At 43.9% G+C, this 19105-nt stretch overlaps 1 protein-coding gene across 1 annotated transcript; it reads right to left on the bottom strand.

The window, feature by feature from the left end:
• Positions 1-11314: 11314 nt before the first annotated feature.
• LOC108700395 (toll-like receptor 2) lies at positions 11315-18551 on the bottom strand. Its single transcript, XM_018233538.2, has 2 exons — positions 16441-18551; positions 11315-14557 (listed from the first exon to the last, which is right to left on the bottom strand). Exon 2 carries the CDS (start codon positions 14536-14538, stop codon positions 12022-12024), a length of 2517 nt encoding a protein of 838 aa, XP_018089027.1. The 5' UTR covers positions 14539-14557; positions 16441-18551; the 3' UTR covers positions 11315-12021.
• Between the last annotated feature and the right edge of the window lie 554 nt (positions 18552-19105).

The raw sequence follows: 19105 nt of genomic DNA, 5'->3' as shown, positions 1-19105 counted from the left end.
CAAGCAGCTCAATGGGAGGGGGGGGGGGCTGGGGGTGTGGCCTGCTCAGTCCCAAATCTGACTTGTACTTTTTATTAACCCGTTTACAAGTCGGTGGCAGCTTTAAAGGGGGAACTCCACCCAAAAACTGTTTTTTTTTGTCAACTTTGCAAAATACATTCATTACTCATTTCCAATTTTGAATTTAACTGTAAATGTTACTGAAACAGCTTCCCCTTTAGGAAATCACAGAGAGAACAGGATTTCAGCACCCAAGTCTGGGGCAAGTTCTGGGTATTATACATGGAATTGGCACTGTATTTATCCTGCTGTGTGTTCTGGGTATTATACATGGAATTGGCACTGTATTTATCTGCTGTGTGTTCTGGGGTATTATACATGGAATTGGTCCTGTATTTATCTGCTGTGTGTTCTGGGGTATTATACATGGAATTGGCCCTTTATTTATCTGCTGTGTGTTCTGGGTATTATACATGGAATTGGCACTGTATTTATCTGCTGTGTGTTCTGGGGTATTATACATGGAATTGGCCCTGTATTTATCTGCTGTGTGTTCTGGGGTATTATACATGGAATTGGCCCTGTATTTATCCTGCTGTGTGTTCTGGGGTATTATACATGGAATTGGCCCTGTATTTATCCTGCTGTGTGTTCTGGGGTATTATACATTGAATTGGCCCTGTATTTATCTGCTGTGTGTTCTGGGGTATTATACATGGAATTGGCCCTGTATTTATCTGCTGTGTGTTCTGGGGTATTATACATGGAATTGGTACTGTATTTATCTGCTGTGTGTTCTGGGGTATTATACATGGAATTGGCCCTGTATTTATCTGCTGTGTGTTCTGGGGTATTATACATGGAATTGGCCCTGTATTTATCCTGCTGTGTGTTCTGGGTATTATACATGGAATTGGCCCTGTATTTATCTGCTGTGTGTTCTGGGGTATTATACATGGAATTGACACTGTATTTATCCTGCTGTGTGTTCTGGGGTATTATACATGGAATTGGCCCTGTATTTATCTGCTGTGTGTCTGGGGTATTATACATGGAATTGGCCCTGTATTATCTGCTCGTGTGTTCTGGGGTATTATACATGGAATTGGCCCTGTATTATCTGCTGTGTGTTCTGGGGTATTATACATGGAATTGGCACTGTATTTATCTGCTGTGTGTTCTGGGGTATTATACATGGAATTGGCCCTGTATTTATCTGCCTGTGTGTTCTGGGGGTATTATCACATGGAATTGGCCCATGTATTTATCTGCTGTGTGTTCTGGGTATTATACATGGAATTGGCCCTGTATTTATCCTGCTGTGTGTTCTGGGGTATTTATACATGGAATTGGCCCTGTATTTATCTGCTGTGTGTTCTGGGGTATTATACATGGAATTGGCACTGTATTTATCTGCTGTGTGTTCTGGGGTATTATACATGGAATTGGCCCTGTATTTATCTGCTGTGTGTTCTGGGTATTATACATGGAATTGGCCCTGTATTTATCTGCTGTGTGTTCTGGGGTATTATACATGGAATTGGCCCTGTATTTATCTGCTGTGTGTTCTGGGGTATTATACATGGAATTGGCCCTGTATTTATCTGCTGTGTGTTCTGGGGTATTATACATGGAATTGGCACTGTATTTATCTGCTGTGTGTTCTGGGGTATTATACATGGAATTGGCCCTGTATTTATCTGCTGTGTGTTCTGGGGTATTATACATGGAATTGGCCCTGTATTTATCTGCTGTGTGTTCTGGGGTATTATACATGGAATTGACACTGTATTTATCCTGCTGTGTGTTCTGGGGTATTATACATGGAATTGGCCCTGTATTTATCTGCTGTGTGTTCTGGGGTATTATACATGGAATTGGCCCTGTATTTATCTGCTGTGTGTTCTGGGTATTATACATGGAATTGGCACTGTATTTATCTGCTGTGTGTTCTGGGGTATTATACATGGAATTGGCACTGTATTTATCTGCTGTGTGTTCTGGGTATTATACATGGAATTGGCACTGTATTTATCTGCTGTGGGTTCTGGGGTATTATACATGGAATTGGCACTGTATTTATCCTGCTGTGTGTTCTGGGTATTATACATGGAATTAGTCCTGTATTTATCTGCTGTGTGTTCTGGGGTATTATACATGGAATTGGCCCTGTATTTATCTGCTGTGTGTTCTGGGGTATTATACATGGAATTGGCCCTGTATTTATCTGCTGTGTGTTCTGGGTATTATACATGGAATTGGCCCTGTATTTATCTGCTGTGTGTTCTGGGTATTATACATGGAATTGGCCCTGTATTTATCTGCTGTGTGTTCTGGGGTATTATACATGGAATGGGCCCTGTATTTATCTGCTGTGGTGTTTCGGGGTATTATAACATGGCAATTGGCACTGTATTTATCTGCTGTGTGTTCTGGGTATTATACATGGAATTGGCACTGTATTTATCTGCTGTGTGTTCTGGGGTATTATACATGGAATTGACACTGTATTTATCTGCTGTGTGTTCTGGGGTATTATACATGGAATTGACACTGTATTATCTGCTGTGTGTTCTGGGTATTATACATGGAATTGGCCCTGTATTTATCTGCTGTGGGTTCTGGGGTATTATACATGGAATTGGCCCTGTATTTATCTGCTGTGTGTTCTGGGTATTATACATGGAATTGGCCTGTATTATCTGCTGTGTGTTCTGGGGTATTATACATGGAATTGGCCCTGTATTTATCTGCTGTGTGTTCTGGGGTATTATACATGGAATTGGCCCTGTATTTATCTGCTGTGTGTTCTGGGGTATTATACATGGAATTGGCCTGTATTTATCTGCTGTGTGTTCTGGGGTATTTACATGGAATTGGCCCTGTATTTATCTGCTGTGTGTTCTGGGGTATTATACATGGAATTGGCCCTGTATTATCTGCTGTGTGTTCTGGGGTATTATACATGGAATTGGCCTGTATTTATCTGCTGTGTGTTCTGGGGTATTATACATGGGAATTGGCCCTGTATTTATCTGCTGTGGGTTCTGGGGTATTATACATGGAATTGGCCCTGTATTAATCTGCTGTGTGTTCTGGGGTATTATACATGGAATTGGCACTGTATTTATCTGCTTTGTGTTCTGGGGTATTATACATGGAATTGGCCCTGTATTTATCCTGCTGTGTGTTCTGGGGTATTATACATGGAATTGGCCCTGTATTTATCTGCTGTGTGTTCTGGGGTATTATACATGGAATTGGCCCTGTATTTATCTGCTGTGTGTTCTGGGGTATTATACATGGAATTGGCCCTGTATTTATCTGCTGTGTGTTCTGGGGTATTATACATGGAATTGGCCCTGTATTTATCTGCTGTGTGTTCTGGGGTATTATACATGGAATTGGCACTGTATTTATCCTGCTGTGTGTTCTGGGGTATTATACATGGAATTGGCCCTGTATTTATCTGCTGTGTGTTCTGGGGTATTATACATGGAATTGGCCCTGTATTTATCTGCTGTGTGTTCTGGGGTATTATACATGGAATTGGCACTGTATTTATCCTGCTGTGTGTTCTGGGGTATTATACATGGAATTGGCCCTGTATTTATCTGCTGTGGGTTCTGGGGTATTATACATGGAATTGACACTGTATTTATCCTGCTGTGTGTTCTGGGGTATTATACATGGAATTGGCCCTGTATTTATCCTGCTGTGTGTTCTGGGGTATTATACATGGAATTGACACTGTATTTATCTGCTGTGGGTTCTGGGTATTATACATGGAATTGGCCCTGTATTTATCCTGTCCTGTGTAACGAAGATACTGAGGTGAAAGTAATGCAGATAACTACTAAGCACAGGGCGCTGTTAATTGTGTGTAACTGAAGTACCTTCATGTGGCAGCACCTTGTTATGGAACTGGGGGACCCTTGTCATGTTAGTCTGTTCATGGCCATTCAGCCTCCCTAGTGGGCAAGGAGACTCACCCAGTGTGCCACGGGCCTATAGAACAATAATAAAAGCCAATCATCTGTGTAGGGCAGACAAGGTTATAGGAACTTGATCTTGAGTTATTATTAACTTTCCTCTGTGTGACCCCCAGCCAGATATCCTACAGGATAATGATCAGCAGCTCTCTGATTGGCTCTGAGCAGACAATGTGTATCTATGTCCAATGTGTATCTATGTCTAGCAGTCTAATTGCTTGTAATAAAAACAAGAGACTGGACAATACTGGGATGAGGGAACAAAGGGGGAAGTAAAGCAATAAAGGATCAGACACTGTGATGTAATGACAAATATTTGTCCCCCTGTTTAACCCCACACCCTTTATAATCCTCTCCAGAAACCTGGGGGAAGGGGGCCCAATATTAGTGAATAATCGTTGGAGCAGTCACTTATTGAGCATAAGGTTGGTGCATATAAAGATATTGAAAGGGAAAGTCACATACTGTACATATTCAGAGCTTTGAAGGCCAAACAGGTTGCGCACTAACCAGGCCCTTCCTGTTCAAAACCGATGGACTGATGGGAACTCTGACGTTCAGCTTCAGTAATGTTGAGTTGTGAAAGAATTTCTCATCCCCGGAGAATCAGGCCCTGGGGGGGGGGGGGGGGGAGCATTTAATTGGCTTTGTTTTTGTTGTCATTTTCTTTTTAAGTGGGTTGGGATGTAAAGCTTGAGGATCTAAACCCCACTATGCAACTATAGATAATGAATAAAACATATATTTGTGGGTGCAGACATACCTGTCAATATTCTTGAAACGGAAAGAGGGACAAATAGATTTTTGACCACACACCTTTTTTTACGACATCTTTGTTCCTCGGCTCAATTGGAGGTTACCGTATCCTCTATTACTGAGCACCAGGCTGTTATCTCCAGGAGGTTGCCGTGGGTGTACGCTTGCTCTACCTTGTTCCAGTACAGAGCTCCCCAACCCTCACAGATCTCTCCTTTATGGACACAGAGCTCCTCTACCCTCACAGGTCTCTCCTTCATGGACACAGAGTTCCCCAAACCCTCACAGGTCTCTCCTTCATGGGCACAGACTTTCCCAACCCTCACAGGTCTCTCCTTCATGGACACAGAGCTCCTGAACCCTCACAGGTCTCTCCTTCATGGGCACAGAGCTCCCCAACCCTCACAGGTCTCTCCTTCATGGGCGAAAAGCTCCCCAACCCTCACAGGTCTCTCCTTCATGGGCACAGAGCTCCTCAACCCTCACAGGTCTCTCCTTCATGGGTACAGAGCTCCTCAACCCTCACAGGTCTCTCCTTCATGGGCACAGAGCTCCCCAACCCTCACAGGTCTCTCCTTCATGGGCACAGAGCTCCTCAACCCTCACAAGTCTCTCCTTCATGGGCACAGAGCTCCTCAACCCTCACAGGTCTCTCCTTCATGGGCACAGAGCTCCTCAACCCTCACAAGTCTCTCCTTCATGGGCACAGAGCTCCTCAACCCTCACAAGTCTCTCCTTCATGGGCACAGAGCTCCTCTACCCTCACAGGTCTCTCCTTCATGGACACAGAGCTCCCATGATCTGTTGGGGTACTGAATGTATAATAGAAGAGACTGTTTCTTGTGGTACAAGTATTGCACAACCATTGAAAGCCCTGGGTCCTGGTCAGATATCCAAGAGGTTATGAAATAGAAAATTAGAGATTTATACGAGCTCGGAGTCATGCAGGGAGAGAGTAATATGCACAGCTGTCTCTGTTGGCCCACCAGCTTTATATAGGCCAAATATATTGATAGTAAATGTATAATTCTTAGAAAATATAAATAAAGGACACTGTATGAGTATTTTTTTTTTTGTCTTTAGTCCCCCCCTAATTAGAAACATAGACTGGGACCAGGTTAAACAGAGTCAGTTATTGCTACTTTTAACCATTGTGGGAAAAACTGTTCTCATGTTCCAGATCTTATCTAAATCCTTTAGAAATGGCACCAGATAGTGACTGAACTCTGTCCCTGGTGTAAAGGGAAAGTCACTGTTTGCCAATTTCTCTTTCACAGTCCATATCACCGGCTGCAAATGCTCCAATCTCAGCCATTAGTCATTGCCTCTACAGTCCATTGTGTAAATCACTTGCAGGGGTAGTACTCCCTTAAAGGCACAGTCAGCTCCCAGTAACAGAAACCAGAATCACTTTATTCTTCACTCACATCCAGGTTCTCACATACAGGATCAAACACATTCACTGATAGGCTTCCAGAACATTCCACTAGTGTATTCACATCCCCATGTACAATGGACATCCCTTTCTAGGACCTTACACCTCCTCCTGGTCCTCACACCCCTCAGCTACTCCAGGTAGGGAGAAATGTCCTCGTCCCGGATTCAGGCTGGTCCTACTGGTCCTTCAACTATCACTTCTGTCCTGTCTCTGGCTTAGCCACGACCTCTAGATCACTGTCTCCTCGTTGGGGTTTGGGCTACCAATGCTAGTATCCCTGTCTATCTGAAGTACCTAGTACTTACCTCTTAGTAGGAGTCTGGAGACCCTCTCTCTATCTGTACCTGTCCAGCCGATGTCCAGAAAACAAAGAGCCCCGTCCTGGGTCTGTCAGGAGAAAGAAAGAGGCTGATGTTCTTCTGCTTAGGAAAGATGTGAGAAAGGTTTCTAATTTTATTCCTAAGCAGAAGAACATCAGTCTCTTTCTTTCTCCTGACAACTTCCTTGACTACTTGCTGGTCAGACTGGTGGGAAACTGACCAGCAGGTGGCGCTGTTGGAACACAATTCATTCATATTAACAGCACATGTATCCCTTAATATCTTGGAATAAAAACAAAATAAATAATGAGTGTACATTGTAAAAGTGCTTAGAATAGACCCCTCATCAGTTTTATATTCACTTATTTTAAAGGTTTACTTATCCTTTAACCACAGATTTATAACATTAATAATTATTACATTGTATCCCGGTCCCTACCTCATTCCCATCAGCCCCTGCCCCAGGGAGCTTACAATCTAAGGTCCCTATCACATTCCCATCAGTCCCTGTCCCAGTGAGTTTACAATCTAATATCCCTATCACATTCCCATCATTCCCTGCCCCAGTGAGTTTACAATCTAAGGTCCCTATCACAGTCCCATCAACCCCTATCCCAGTGATCTTACAATCTAAGGTCCCTATCACATTCCTATCAGCCACTGCCCCAGTGAGTTTACAATCTAAAGTCCCTATCACATTCCTATCAGCCACTGCCCCAGTGAGCTTACAATCTAAAGTCCCTATTACATTCCTATCAGCCACTGCCCCAGTGAGTTTACAATCTAAAGTCCCTATCACATTCCTATCAGTCCCTGCCCCAGTGAGCTTACAATCTAAGGTCCCTATCACATTCCTATCAGCCACTGCCCCAGTGAGTTTACAATCTAAAGTCCCTATCACATTCCTATCAGCCACTGCCCCAGTGAGCTTACAATCTAAAGTCCCTATTACATTCCTATCAGCCACTGCCCCAGTGAGTTTACAATCTAAAGTCCCTATCACATTCCTATCAGTCCCTGCCCCAGTGAGTTTACAATCTAAAGTCCCTATCACATTCCTATCAGCCACTGCCCCAGTGAGCTTACAATCTAAAGTCCCTATCACATTGCTATCAGCCACTGCCCCAGTGAGGTTACAATCTAAAGTCCCTATCAGATTTCCATCAGCCCATTCCATTAATTTCTTTAAAGAAAAAACTGATCTCATCAGACAGAACATACGGTGCATTCAGAGAAGAATATCAGATGATCTTACAGTCCACTCACAACTCTAGATCAAGTTAACAAACGTCTAGTCTGCTCAAACCCCACAATCATGTACCTTAATTAATCAATCATCGCTGTATCGTTAATCTCAAAATTATATCTAAAATCCTTATGTCTCAGTTGTACCCTAACCTTTAGTTTGTAAACTCTCCTGTGTTGTGCCCTTTAATCCTATTATATCTGTAACCCCTTGTTTGTTATTTACCATTTGTTGCCTGTTCATTATAAACTAATGTAAAGCGCTGAGTAACTTGTTGGCACTATATAAATAAATGATGATGATGATGAAGAAGAAGATGGGAGTTTTGTGGCCCAATTCAATACATTTGCCTCTGGATTATTATTATTGTGTCGCCCCTTGTTGAACCCAAACTTATTTCCTCCTTATCGTGTTCCACTTCCTCTTCTTGGTACCGACCTTCCCAGTCTGGTTTATCCTGTTGCCTCATAAGCCTTTAATTTCCCTCTGAATTAGAAACATCCAGGGCCCTTCCCTTTCCTTCTCTGGTTCTTCTCATCAGATCAGAACAAGAAACAATGGCCCAGAGTCTCATTAGTCCAATAATCGGCCCAGTCTGTGATTCCCCTTCCTGAGCAAGTCAGTATGGGGGAGGGGGTTATTATCTAAGTTACTCATCACATTTATATACTGGGTCTGTACTACTGACAGGGCCCAATAAACTGCTGATAAAAATCTTCCTTCCCACTTTAGAATCAACGTCAGACACAGAGGGAACTGTACTGAGCGGTGCCTATTGGAGACGACTCCTGTGTAATGAGTTAACTCTAGAGCTGGCAGTTGCTGCTTAGGCCTTAGACTGGCAGTCATTTAGCCCCTCCCTCACCTTCTTCATCTTGAAGATATGGATTGTGCCATAACTATTCGTCGCTTGGTCTCCCCCATAGAGAGATCTTTGGAGGGGCTCACCACAACCCACTACCCACCTTCCTTTCCCCACTCACCCACTCGCTGTCAGGTAGAAGAACAATCAGGGATGGGGATCTCTACAGTTCTAGAAGAAACTCAGAACCTGCAGTCGGGGGACCCCCTGAACCCCATTACTTTCTCTATAGTTACATCACTGGTTGTGGAACGTGATGCTCCTCTGCTTTAGTGGGTGGAAGAAAGATTCTCTGGTCCCCATAGGGCCCACCAGAAACACTGCAATGGCAACACGAAGGCCGAATAGAAGAATGTGCCTGGCGAGTGTCCTGGGATTGGTGGGAGGGGGTCTGGGTGCTACCCCCCTACTTACACCACTGATTGGCAACATGAACCATATTCAACATGGGTGGAGAAATTTGTGAGAGCTCTGGATGAGAGAAGACTCACAGTAAAGGAAGTCTGAGGTATGGAGTGTACACTAATAAGAGAAGGGAGCACTTACTGAATGGTAGGTTCTTCCTTAGGCTTTGTTATGTAGCAATACTACTTTCCACCACTAGATGTCCCCATGTACACACATAGCTGTAAGGCCAGGGATGGAGCTCACACATTAAGCTGCAATACTACGTTCCACCACTAGATGCCCCAAGCATTTTTGAAGGGTGCTGATCCCTCTATCATTGTGCTCCAGGCGTCTGTAATTGTTGGGAAGTTAAGGGTGTGCTAGTGTCTCTTACTAATTTATTCTTTTAAGGGGAACTCACCCACAAGTAGGATCAGAATCAATCAGGGGGAATGGTGCTACTTAATAGTCTAGTGACAATATTCAGAAGGGACTGAACTGGAGAAGGGCCCCATGGTCAATACAGTGTCTCTCTGCTATAGACACATAAAGAACTATGGTTTGAGGACCATAAAATTGAAATTGTATTGGGGGAGGACTGGATTCACTTACCAGGGGGAGGTTCCTGTCTGACCATGGGAAAGAGAACAGCCCAGGAGCAGGAAGTACAGAGAATCAGAGCTCTGTACCAGGGTAAGTACTGGGGGAGATTGGATTCACTTACCCAGGGGGAGGTTCCTGTCTGACCATGGGAAGGAGAGCAGCCCAGGAGCAGGAAGTACAGAGAATCAGAGCTCTGTACCTGGGTAAGTACTGGGGGAGATTGGATTCACTTACCCAGGGGGAGTTTCCTGTCTGACCATGGGAAAGAGAACAGCCCAGGAGCAGGAAGTACAGAGAATCAGAGCTCTGTACCTGGGTAAGTACTGGGGGAGATTGGCTTCACTTACCCAGGGGGAGGTTCCTGTCTGACCATGGGAAAGAGAGCAGCCCAGGACATGCAGAGAATCAGAACTATGTGTCGGGGAAAGTAACTGGGAGAGATTGGAATCAGTTACCCAGGGGGAGGTTCCTGCCAGATCACAAGAAGTGAATATAATATGTTTCCATTTTTCAAAGGGGCGAGGTGACACATTGAGCAAATCTAGATGAAGTTTTTAGGGTGGGTAAATGTCCCCTTTAACTCATTATGACTGCCACCGGCTGGTTTCTAGGGTCGGTAAGCTTAGCAACTGTTAATACCAAACATGAAAGCTGCTGAGCAAACAAATACCTGTAAAACAAGAAATATTGCCCTGCCAGAAAATCAGCTGAATTCCTCTGAGAAGTGCAAACGTCAGCCGTTATTTACTGGGGGGCAGGGTTCACATTCTGCACTTTCACCTGTTTTTGTAGTTATTGTCACTGCACTCTATGGGGGAAATTTACTAAAGGGTGAAGTGGCTAACGCTAGCGAAAATTCGCCAGCGTGACGTCATTTTGACACTTCGCCGATTCACTAACAGGTACTGGCGTGAATTCGCTAGTGAAGTAGACATATTCTAGCGCTACTTCACTCCCTAACGCCAGGCGAAGGGACGTAACTACACTAATTCACTAATTTGTGGATTTTACTCTTGCGCCAGACTTGACTTCGCCAGCTCAGACCAGGCGAAGTGCAATAGAGTAGATAGGAGGATCTTCAAAAATAGTTAAAAAAATTTCTAAATCCCAAAAAACACTGGCGTCTTTTACATTTTCAGGGTGATGGATCGAAAATGTTCCCCCCTACATTTCCTAACATATGGCACCAAAACTATACAGTGGGCACATGCAGCACCGGATTTGTTTGCCGGCCGCCCCTAGGCGGCGGTCCGACCAGGCGGCCGCGTGGTCCTAGCGCCCGCCTACACTTCCCCTTCCCAGCGCGCCGGCGAAAAAGCGCAGGCGCTGCTGGTGTAATTGAATGGGGACGCACACGTCCCGATAATGCGGCTGGGCGGCATGCCGCCCCTATTTTTTGCCGCCCTAGGCCTGGGCCTATGTGGCCTCGCCACAAATCCGGGCCTGGGCACATGTATAGGGCAATATAAGTCTTCTATTTTATTTAATGAATATTTCCCAGTCTTGTGTAGTGTAATGTAGTTTATGCTGCATATACGTCCATTGTACTTTAACTTGGCGCCGTATGCAAATTAGGCATCGCTATCGTTACTTCGCTTTGCTTGACGAATTAACGCTAGCGCACCTTTGCTACCTTTCGCCTACCTGAATTTGTGCAGCCCTGGCAAAACTACACCTGGCGAAGTGCGGCGAAGCCGTCAAGCATTTTCGGCGCTTAGTGAATTTGCCCGTATGTCTTGTTCAGGGGTAGGACAGACACATGGCCGTCTCTAATGCGCAGCAGTGTAGCTACTGATAGACGCATGAGCTGCATTCCTGCCTCTGCGGGGGGGGGGGAAGCTGAATTCTGCATGCGCAACTGACATTCCAGTTTCACCGGGTCTCGGGTGTCAGAGCCGCAGCACCAACCCAACAAGAGATTCTTTTGTGCTTCTAATAAAGAGAATGTGGAAGGAACTGACCCTTTATGCAAAGACACTGGTACAGGTTTTGTTATAATAAGTAACATGTATTTCCATAGAGCTACATTAAAAGGGTGCAGACATCATATATACTGTACAAATACTGATGAGAACCCTGCATATTAGAGCTTGCAATCTAAAACTACTTCTCCAGTTCATGCCCATCAATATTCCATCTTAAAATATTCCCAGGCTTGTCTCCCACTGCAGGGGGTCAGACTTACAGGTCTGTCATTAGCAGACTTGATCCATTGCTTCTGCACAGTGAGATAGGAACCTCCTAGTGGCAGGAGGAACTTGACCCAACTATGGAGGCAATGTCATGTATAAACATGGGCACCAGTTCCACAGTCCAGTAACTCATAGCAACAGTTTGTGTTGGCTTTGAGATGAAGGGTGGTATCCCCTCTTTCCGAATGCCCAGGAAAGCACCATAATCAATACAAAGGTGTAATATCACTGTGGGATCAGTGCTTCGTAGAGTTCAGCATCTTCCTGGTATACTTCAGATGCAGGACCATCCGACGAAGCAGCACCTCCATTGGCCACCAACAAATCCTCTTGGTCTATAACAGAAGGGCTGACTTTGCCCAAAATGCTTTTGAGCTGGATCCAAAAGAAATGCTGCCGAGTGTGTTCCAAAGGCCACTCCAGGTAGGTTTTGGTTCTCAGCAGTTTCCTGAGCTTCTGAAACCTCTTGGGAAGGTCTTCCATAGTGACCTTCTCCTTGACCACCAAGATGATGTCCTCAAGTGCATGTCCTATGGCCCTCTGGTGGGCAAAGTACAGTTCATAATTGCACCACTCACTGTTGACGAAGTTGTGGGAGAGAACAAAGATGATCTTGCGGCTGTTCTCGATGTTCTCGATGATGTTGTCAATGATCCATTTGCCCGGGACGAAGTCTCTCTCATGAATGCAGACTCGGTACGGGGGGCTACAGCTCTCCAGCCGATGAAGCAGCTCCCCTCTCACCCAGTCGGCATCAGAGTGGCTGTAGGAGACAAAGGCGTGATAAAGATATTCCTTGATTTCACCCGTATTTTTAGAACGGTATCTGGACTGGACTATGGCAAATAGAGTTTGAACATACCAGGGAACATCAAACCTCCAGCAGAGTAACATGGTGATGATGACCACCACAGCTGTGGTTGACACTGATATAGCCACCACCAGTCTCACATCACACTGTACCCTCCCAGGGGTGTAAAATGCAACTTTGGTGTCAAGAAGCTCCGGCGGGTGATAGCAATAATACGCTTCTGGCCAATCAAAAAGCACGATTCTACTTTCCTCTTGGATGTCACTAAAAAATGCATAAAGGTCACAGGTGCAATGATATGGATTATCTCCAGCTGTCAAGTTTCTGAGCTTGGGCAGGTCTTTGAAAGACCCCTTATCTATCACCCCAAAAGAGTTGTCCTCCAGAGCAAGAACCTGAAGGTTTGGGCACTTCCAGTCACTGGATATGAATTTAATTTTGTTCTGGCTGAGAATCAGTTCCTTGAGGTTTGTAGCTTTGTTGAAGTAGTCCATGTCTAACCGTTCCAGCTGGGAATGGGATAAATCCAGGAACTCTACGGTGGTCGGCAAGCACTGGAACACATAGACGTTGAGAACATTGTCCTTCAGTATTACTGTTGTTATGCTAGGAGTCCATGTACATGTCTCATTATAGGATCCTAGGGAATTAGACCTAAGATCAAGAGTGGCCAACCTGGGCCACTTGGCTGTCAATAAAGAAAGCAAATGAAGGCTTTGAAGATTGTTATTTGCGAGTATGTAGGTTTCAATCTTGGGCAACACAACATTGTGACACTTTGGATTGTACAGATAGGCATCCACAAGTTTATCACATGACATGTCCAACTTTTTTAAATTGCACATTTCATCCCAGGCATCACAGGGGACAAAATTGAAGTTGACATTGATGATGCTCAGGTTGTTCACCTTACTGAACCAAGTAAACGTCCAATCAAATCTCAAGATATCAGGGTTTGTGACATCTTTCACTAAGAGGGTTCGCAAATAAAGGTCGTCGATGCTTACATTGGTCTTGTTGGCGCTCTGAGAACGAGAAAAGTCGACCGACAAAAGCGAGAGGTCTAGGATTCTCGACTTTTGAATATTCACCAAGATCAGCATCAACAAGTTCTCATTAAACTTCCCCCGGTAAAAGACTAACTCTGTAGTATTAATGTACGCAAGCCATGAGAATATATCCACTGCACCTGTGTAGTAATTGGTCTCGAACAAGTTACGGAACCGGAGGCTGGTGAATGATTTTCCTGCCAAGTCCTTTAACATCGGAGGAAGAGCTTGTGCGTTGTTATCCAGAGCAATATCAATCCATAAAACCCGGGTGTTGAGCAACGAAAATGCCCCCTCTTCATAAACCAAAAGGCTGGACATGGTCTTCAGTGCAAATTTTTGAAGGCTGATGTTCTGTAAAGGGACAAAGTCATCCTTTTGGACTTTACTTATTAGTGGGCCTCCAATGGACAATATTTGTAAATTGACCAACGTTTTGAAGACTTCCCCCAAAGTAGACTCATTATAGAAATTGTTGGACATGTCAAGGAACTCCAGGTGGAGCAATGGTTCCAACAAGGTTGAAGGCATCTCCATTAGGCTGTTGTTAAACAGGGTGAGAGACCTCAGACGAGTATTTGAGTTGAAAGAACTGTTTTCTATGCTGGATATTTCATTGTAGCTCAGATTTAAGGCTCGGAGGTTGGTAAAGGTGGAAAAATCAGCTGATTTTATCTGGAAAAGTCTATTGAAAGACAGATCCAGATCTTCAAGGGTGGTAGGAAGACTTTTTGGGATCTCAACAAGATTCAGGCCACTGCAAGAGACATACCGCTGGCTCTCATCCACCAGGCATGGGGTCTGGCACCAGCTCTCTCTTACTAACCCAAGCACCAGGAAACACCATAATGCCAGTATTCCATTCTGTTGAGCAGTGTTCATTTTTTAACAACTTTTAGTCCTAACAGAGAACAGAGAAGAAAGATAGAATCAATTAACCTTACTACTCTCACCAGTTAAACAGACGTCATATATTAGGCTTGACGTTCCATAACTGTGGGTTTCCCCCCCCCCCAGGGTTTACATGTTAAAGCCCTGAGTCAACAGATTCCCCTGATATGACCTGTAATGTGCAGAGAGATTCTATAAAACTATGGCAGCACAAGTATTGCACTGTTCTAAGAACAATTTGTGGGTATTTGTAAGGGCATTATAATGGGCTCCCGAGCCAGGACAGAACATTAAGTGAATGGTAGAGGCTGCCATGTGGACTCAATGTTGTCCTACTATCCTTGTTGTGCCCTACTGTCTCCATCTTGCCCTACTGTCCTCATCTTGTCCTACTGTCTCAATCTCACTCTGTCTCCATCTTGTCCAACTGTGTCAAGCAGGTCCTACTATCTTTCTCTTTTACTACTGTCATCATCTTGTCCTACTGTCTCCATCTTCCCTGCTGTCTCCAACTTGTCCTGCTGTCATGATCTTGTCCTACTGTCTCCATTTCCATTCTGTTCAATTGTCTCAATGTTGTTCTACTATCTTTGTTGTGCCCTACTGTCTCCTTCTTGTCCTATTCTCATAATCTTTCCCTACTGTCTCATCACTTGTGAGATGGCACTATCAAACTGATTTGATTCAATGGTTGTTGGTGTCCAGCTTCCAGCATATCTGGTAACATCTAAAGATCTGTACATTGGGCAATAATGAAGTATTAATATCTCCATCTTGCTCTTCTGTCTCCATCTTGTCCTACTGTCTCCATCTTGCCCTACTGTCTTCAGCTTGCCATACTGTTTCCTTCTTGCCCTACTGTCTACATCTTGCCCTACTGTTTCCATCTTGTCGTGCTGTCTACATCTTGTCCTAGTGTCTACATCTTCCCCTACTGTCTCCATCTTGTCCTACTGTCTCCAACTCACTCTACTGTCTCAAACTTGCTTTAATCTCCATTTCATCCAACTGTCTTGTCCTACTATTTTTGTCTTGCCCTACTGTCTACATCTTGCCCTACTGTCTCTATATTGTTCTACTGTCTCTATCGTGCCCTACTGTCTCCATCTTGCCCTACTGTCTACATCTTGCCCTACTCTCTCCATCTTGTCCTATTGTCTCAAACTTGCTTTACTATCTTTGTCTTACTTTCATCATCTTTACTGTCTCCAAATTGCTCTACTGTCTCCATCTTCTAAGATTTTAAGTTAAAGGGCACACATTGCTCCCAAAAATGACAGTGGAATGACATTCTATCATGGAATGCTGAGAGCTGTAGTTACGCAACAGCTGGAGGACATCTTACTGATTTGGTTACAATAGCTGGGGGTTAAAGGCTTTCATAGGATGATAGAAGTTGTAGTTCAACAACATGAGCTGCTGGTTACCTACGTGTGATTTATTTTGCACTTAATTGCCTACTCTGTGCTAACTATGACCTGTAGTTATTTGTATATATAACTTGGTCGGTACTACAGGAACCATGGTTCTGTCTCTTCATGTGGCCTATATAATGAGTGAAACTGATACTTTACAGTTTTTCTGACTCTAAACACTAAAGAGTCAAATGATACCATCTCCCTGGGGCAATAGTGTAAAAGGTGACACCCATCCCCGGCTCACTGGAACACAAAATCTCAGAATAAGGCAGGAGCAGCCAATTACCTTTCATACAGGGCAGGGGTATATTGTATTTTATACACAATGGGATATAACTAGGGATCCAATACAGTGTTGTTCATCATAACCTATAAAAATGGAAACAACCTATAGCACCAAGTGCCACAAAACCCTACAGAGTAACATATAAACGTGACACCAATGGAAATGAGTAAAGTAAGTAAAGGTACTCACAGGATCTTACAATCTAGAGTTCAGCCATTGAAGGATGGGTACTACCAGTCCCTGCATGGTGCGGCATCTCCATAATGGGTGCTCACTATAGTCTCATCCATGTAACTTCTGTAACGTCTCTGAGATCTCTAGTCATTATATAAAGGGAACCTGTACGGAGAGGTCGGGATATTTGGCAAGCCCCGCCCATTCCTAGCACATTCTAGCAGATTGGGGTGGAGCAGAAACTCCAGACAATGAAGCAAAAGAGTAAAGAAAAATTGTCTTGTCTTGGTGTTGAGAAGAGACAATGAATTGGAATGAAGTTATTTCTCACTGGAAAGTCCCCGAGTGCCTTTGCTGAAGCTCAGGGAGGGGCCCTACAAGGGCCACACACACGGCACCTTTTGTTTCCTCGGATACTAAGGTGTGGGTTAAATGTAAAAAAAAATTTTGTACGTTACCCATAGGCTAAAACTGAAATAAACAAGTGCCGCTTCTTTCTGCCGATCACATTGGACCCCAAGTCACCACCATAGAACCTTGAAGGAACCCAATTCACCACCATAGAACCTTGAAGGAACCCAAATACACCCCCATAGAACCTTGAAGGAACACAATTCACCACCATAGAACCTTGAAGTAACCCAATTCACCACCATAGAACCTTGAAGGAACCCAATTCACCACCATAGAACCTTGAAGGAACCCAAATTCACCACCATAGAACCTTGAAGGAACCCAATTCACCACCATAGAACCTTGAAAGAACCCAATTCACCACCATAGAACCTTGAAGGAACCCAATTCACCACCATAGAACCTTGAAGGAACCCAAATTTACCACCATAGAACCTTGAAGGAACCCAATTCACCACCATAGAACATTGAAAGAACCCAATTCACCACCTTAGTACCTTGAAGGAACCCAATTCACTACCATAGAACCTTGAAGAAACCCAATTCACCACCTTAGAACCTTGAAGGAACACATTTCACCACCTTAGAACCTTGAAGTAACCTGGCCTGCCATAAACCTGCACCCGACCTGCCAATCTCTCCGGTGTCATGAATTTCGGAACATTGCCAGAGGTGGTTGAGAGAGGGAGGGAAACCACTGAGGGGCTAGGTCTTGCACTCCTTCTGCCATTTTCAACAAGGGAAGAAGATATTTCCAACTGGGGGGAGAACTCATCCCTCAAACAGAGAAGCAGGGATGTCCCCCTATCTATGTTTTCCCAGAAGCAGCCCTAACTCCATGGTGAGTGTTAACACCAAGGACAGTGACACCTCAATTCCCATGGAATGTGTGTGATGGTGTTGGCATGTCACCCTTTATATCCCTTGTATGACTACTTGTGGGATTCAAAAGTCAAATTTTATTGGTTTGCACCGAAATGACAACAACCCCTTTAGTGAATCTTGCCCTCTTCTAATTGAGCAGATGCATTACAGCCACACTCTGGCATCTGCGGGTGACTTGGGGCCAGTGCCCTTGTATTTTCCAGCCAAGAGCAGTTCCCTCTATAGGACACCAGGGGGCAGGATGAACTCCCAGCAACAAAGGGATTAACTGATCTGCTGAGGGTCACAATGGGCAGCACCCTCCAGTGTCCGGACTGAAGAATTGTCACATGGAAGGTGAATTTGTTTGCTAAATAAACCTGCAAGCAATGGTGTGTGGCTCTGTCCTTAAATCAAAAAAGTTCAAAATGAAAAGAAAGAGAATTATAAATTATAAAATAGTCCCCCACCAGGACAACCCCCAGTCCAAGGGTTTCAATATGCAGGATTCAAAGTGAGGTGAGTCCCATTTACTAGTAAAGCAGTAGCTCAAGTCTTGATAAGTTAAAAAGACTTATTAGGACATTAGGACACAAGCCTAACGCGTTTCATGCCTGAATGGGCACTTACTCGTAGGCTGCAGGTCTCCCATTGGTACAATGCTTTTAAAGGGTTGTCGACCAATTAAAATGCATTACATCTCACAGAGTCTTAACCAATGAGTAAAGAGCTCAATACAAAGTGAAATAAGTTGCATAAACTACGTCATACAAAACTGTGTCCAATCAGAAGAAAGAGGAATGCCCAAAAGAAAATACATTATACAAAACGTATAGAAAAATATATATACAGAAAAATTGGAGAAATACATATTTCACATGGATTAAACCATTGAGAAGTTATAATAGACCAAATTTAGGTTTTAAATGTTGGGGAAATTGTACAGATTATAAACATTTGGTAGCTGGGCAATATTCCTTTGTACCAAATCTCCAACAGCGCCACCTGCTGGTCAGTTTCCCACCAGTCTGACCAGCAAGTAGTCAAGGAAGTTGTCAGGAGAGAGAAAGAGGCAGATGTTCTTCTGCTTAGGAAAGATGAGAGAAAGGTTTCTAATTTTATTCCTAAGCAGAAGAACAGCAGCCTCTTTCTTTCTCCTGACAACTTCCTTGACTACTTGCTGGTCAGACTGGTGGGAAACTGACCAGCAGGTGGCGCTGTTGTAACACAATTCATTCATATTAACAGTACATGTATCCCTTAATATCTTGGAATAAAACCAAAATAAATAATCAATGTTAATTACAAAAGTGCTTAGAATAGCCCCCTCATCAATTTTACATTCACTTATTTTAAAGGTTTACTTATCCTTTAAATATTTCTTTAGTTTATCAATGCCTTT

Source organism: Xenopus laevis, chromosome 8S (genome assembly GCF_017654675.1).
Source record: "Xenopus laevis strain J_2021 chromosome 8S, Xenopus_laevis_v10.1, whole genome shotgun sequence".
In the NCBI taxonomy this organism is placed as follows: Eukaryota; Metazoa; Chordata; class Amphibia; order Anura; family Pipidae; genus Xenopus; species Xenopus laevis.
This window is presented reverse-complemented; position numbering and strand designations above follow the sequence as displayed.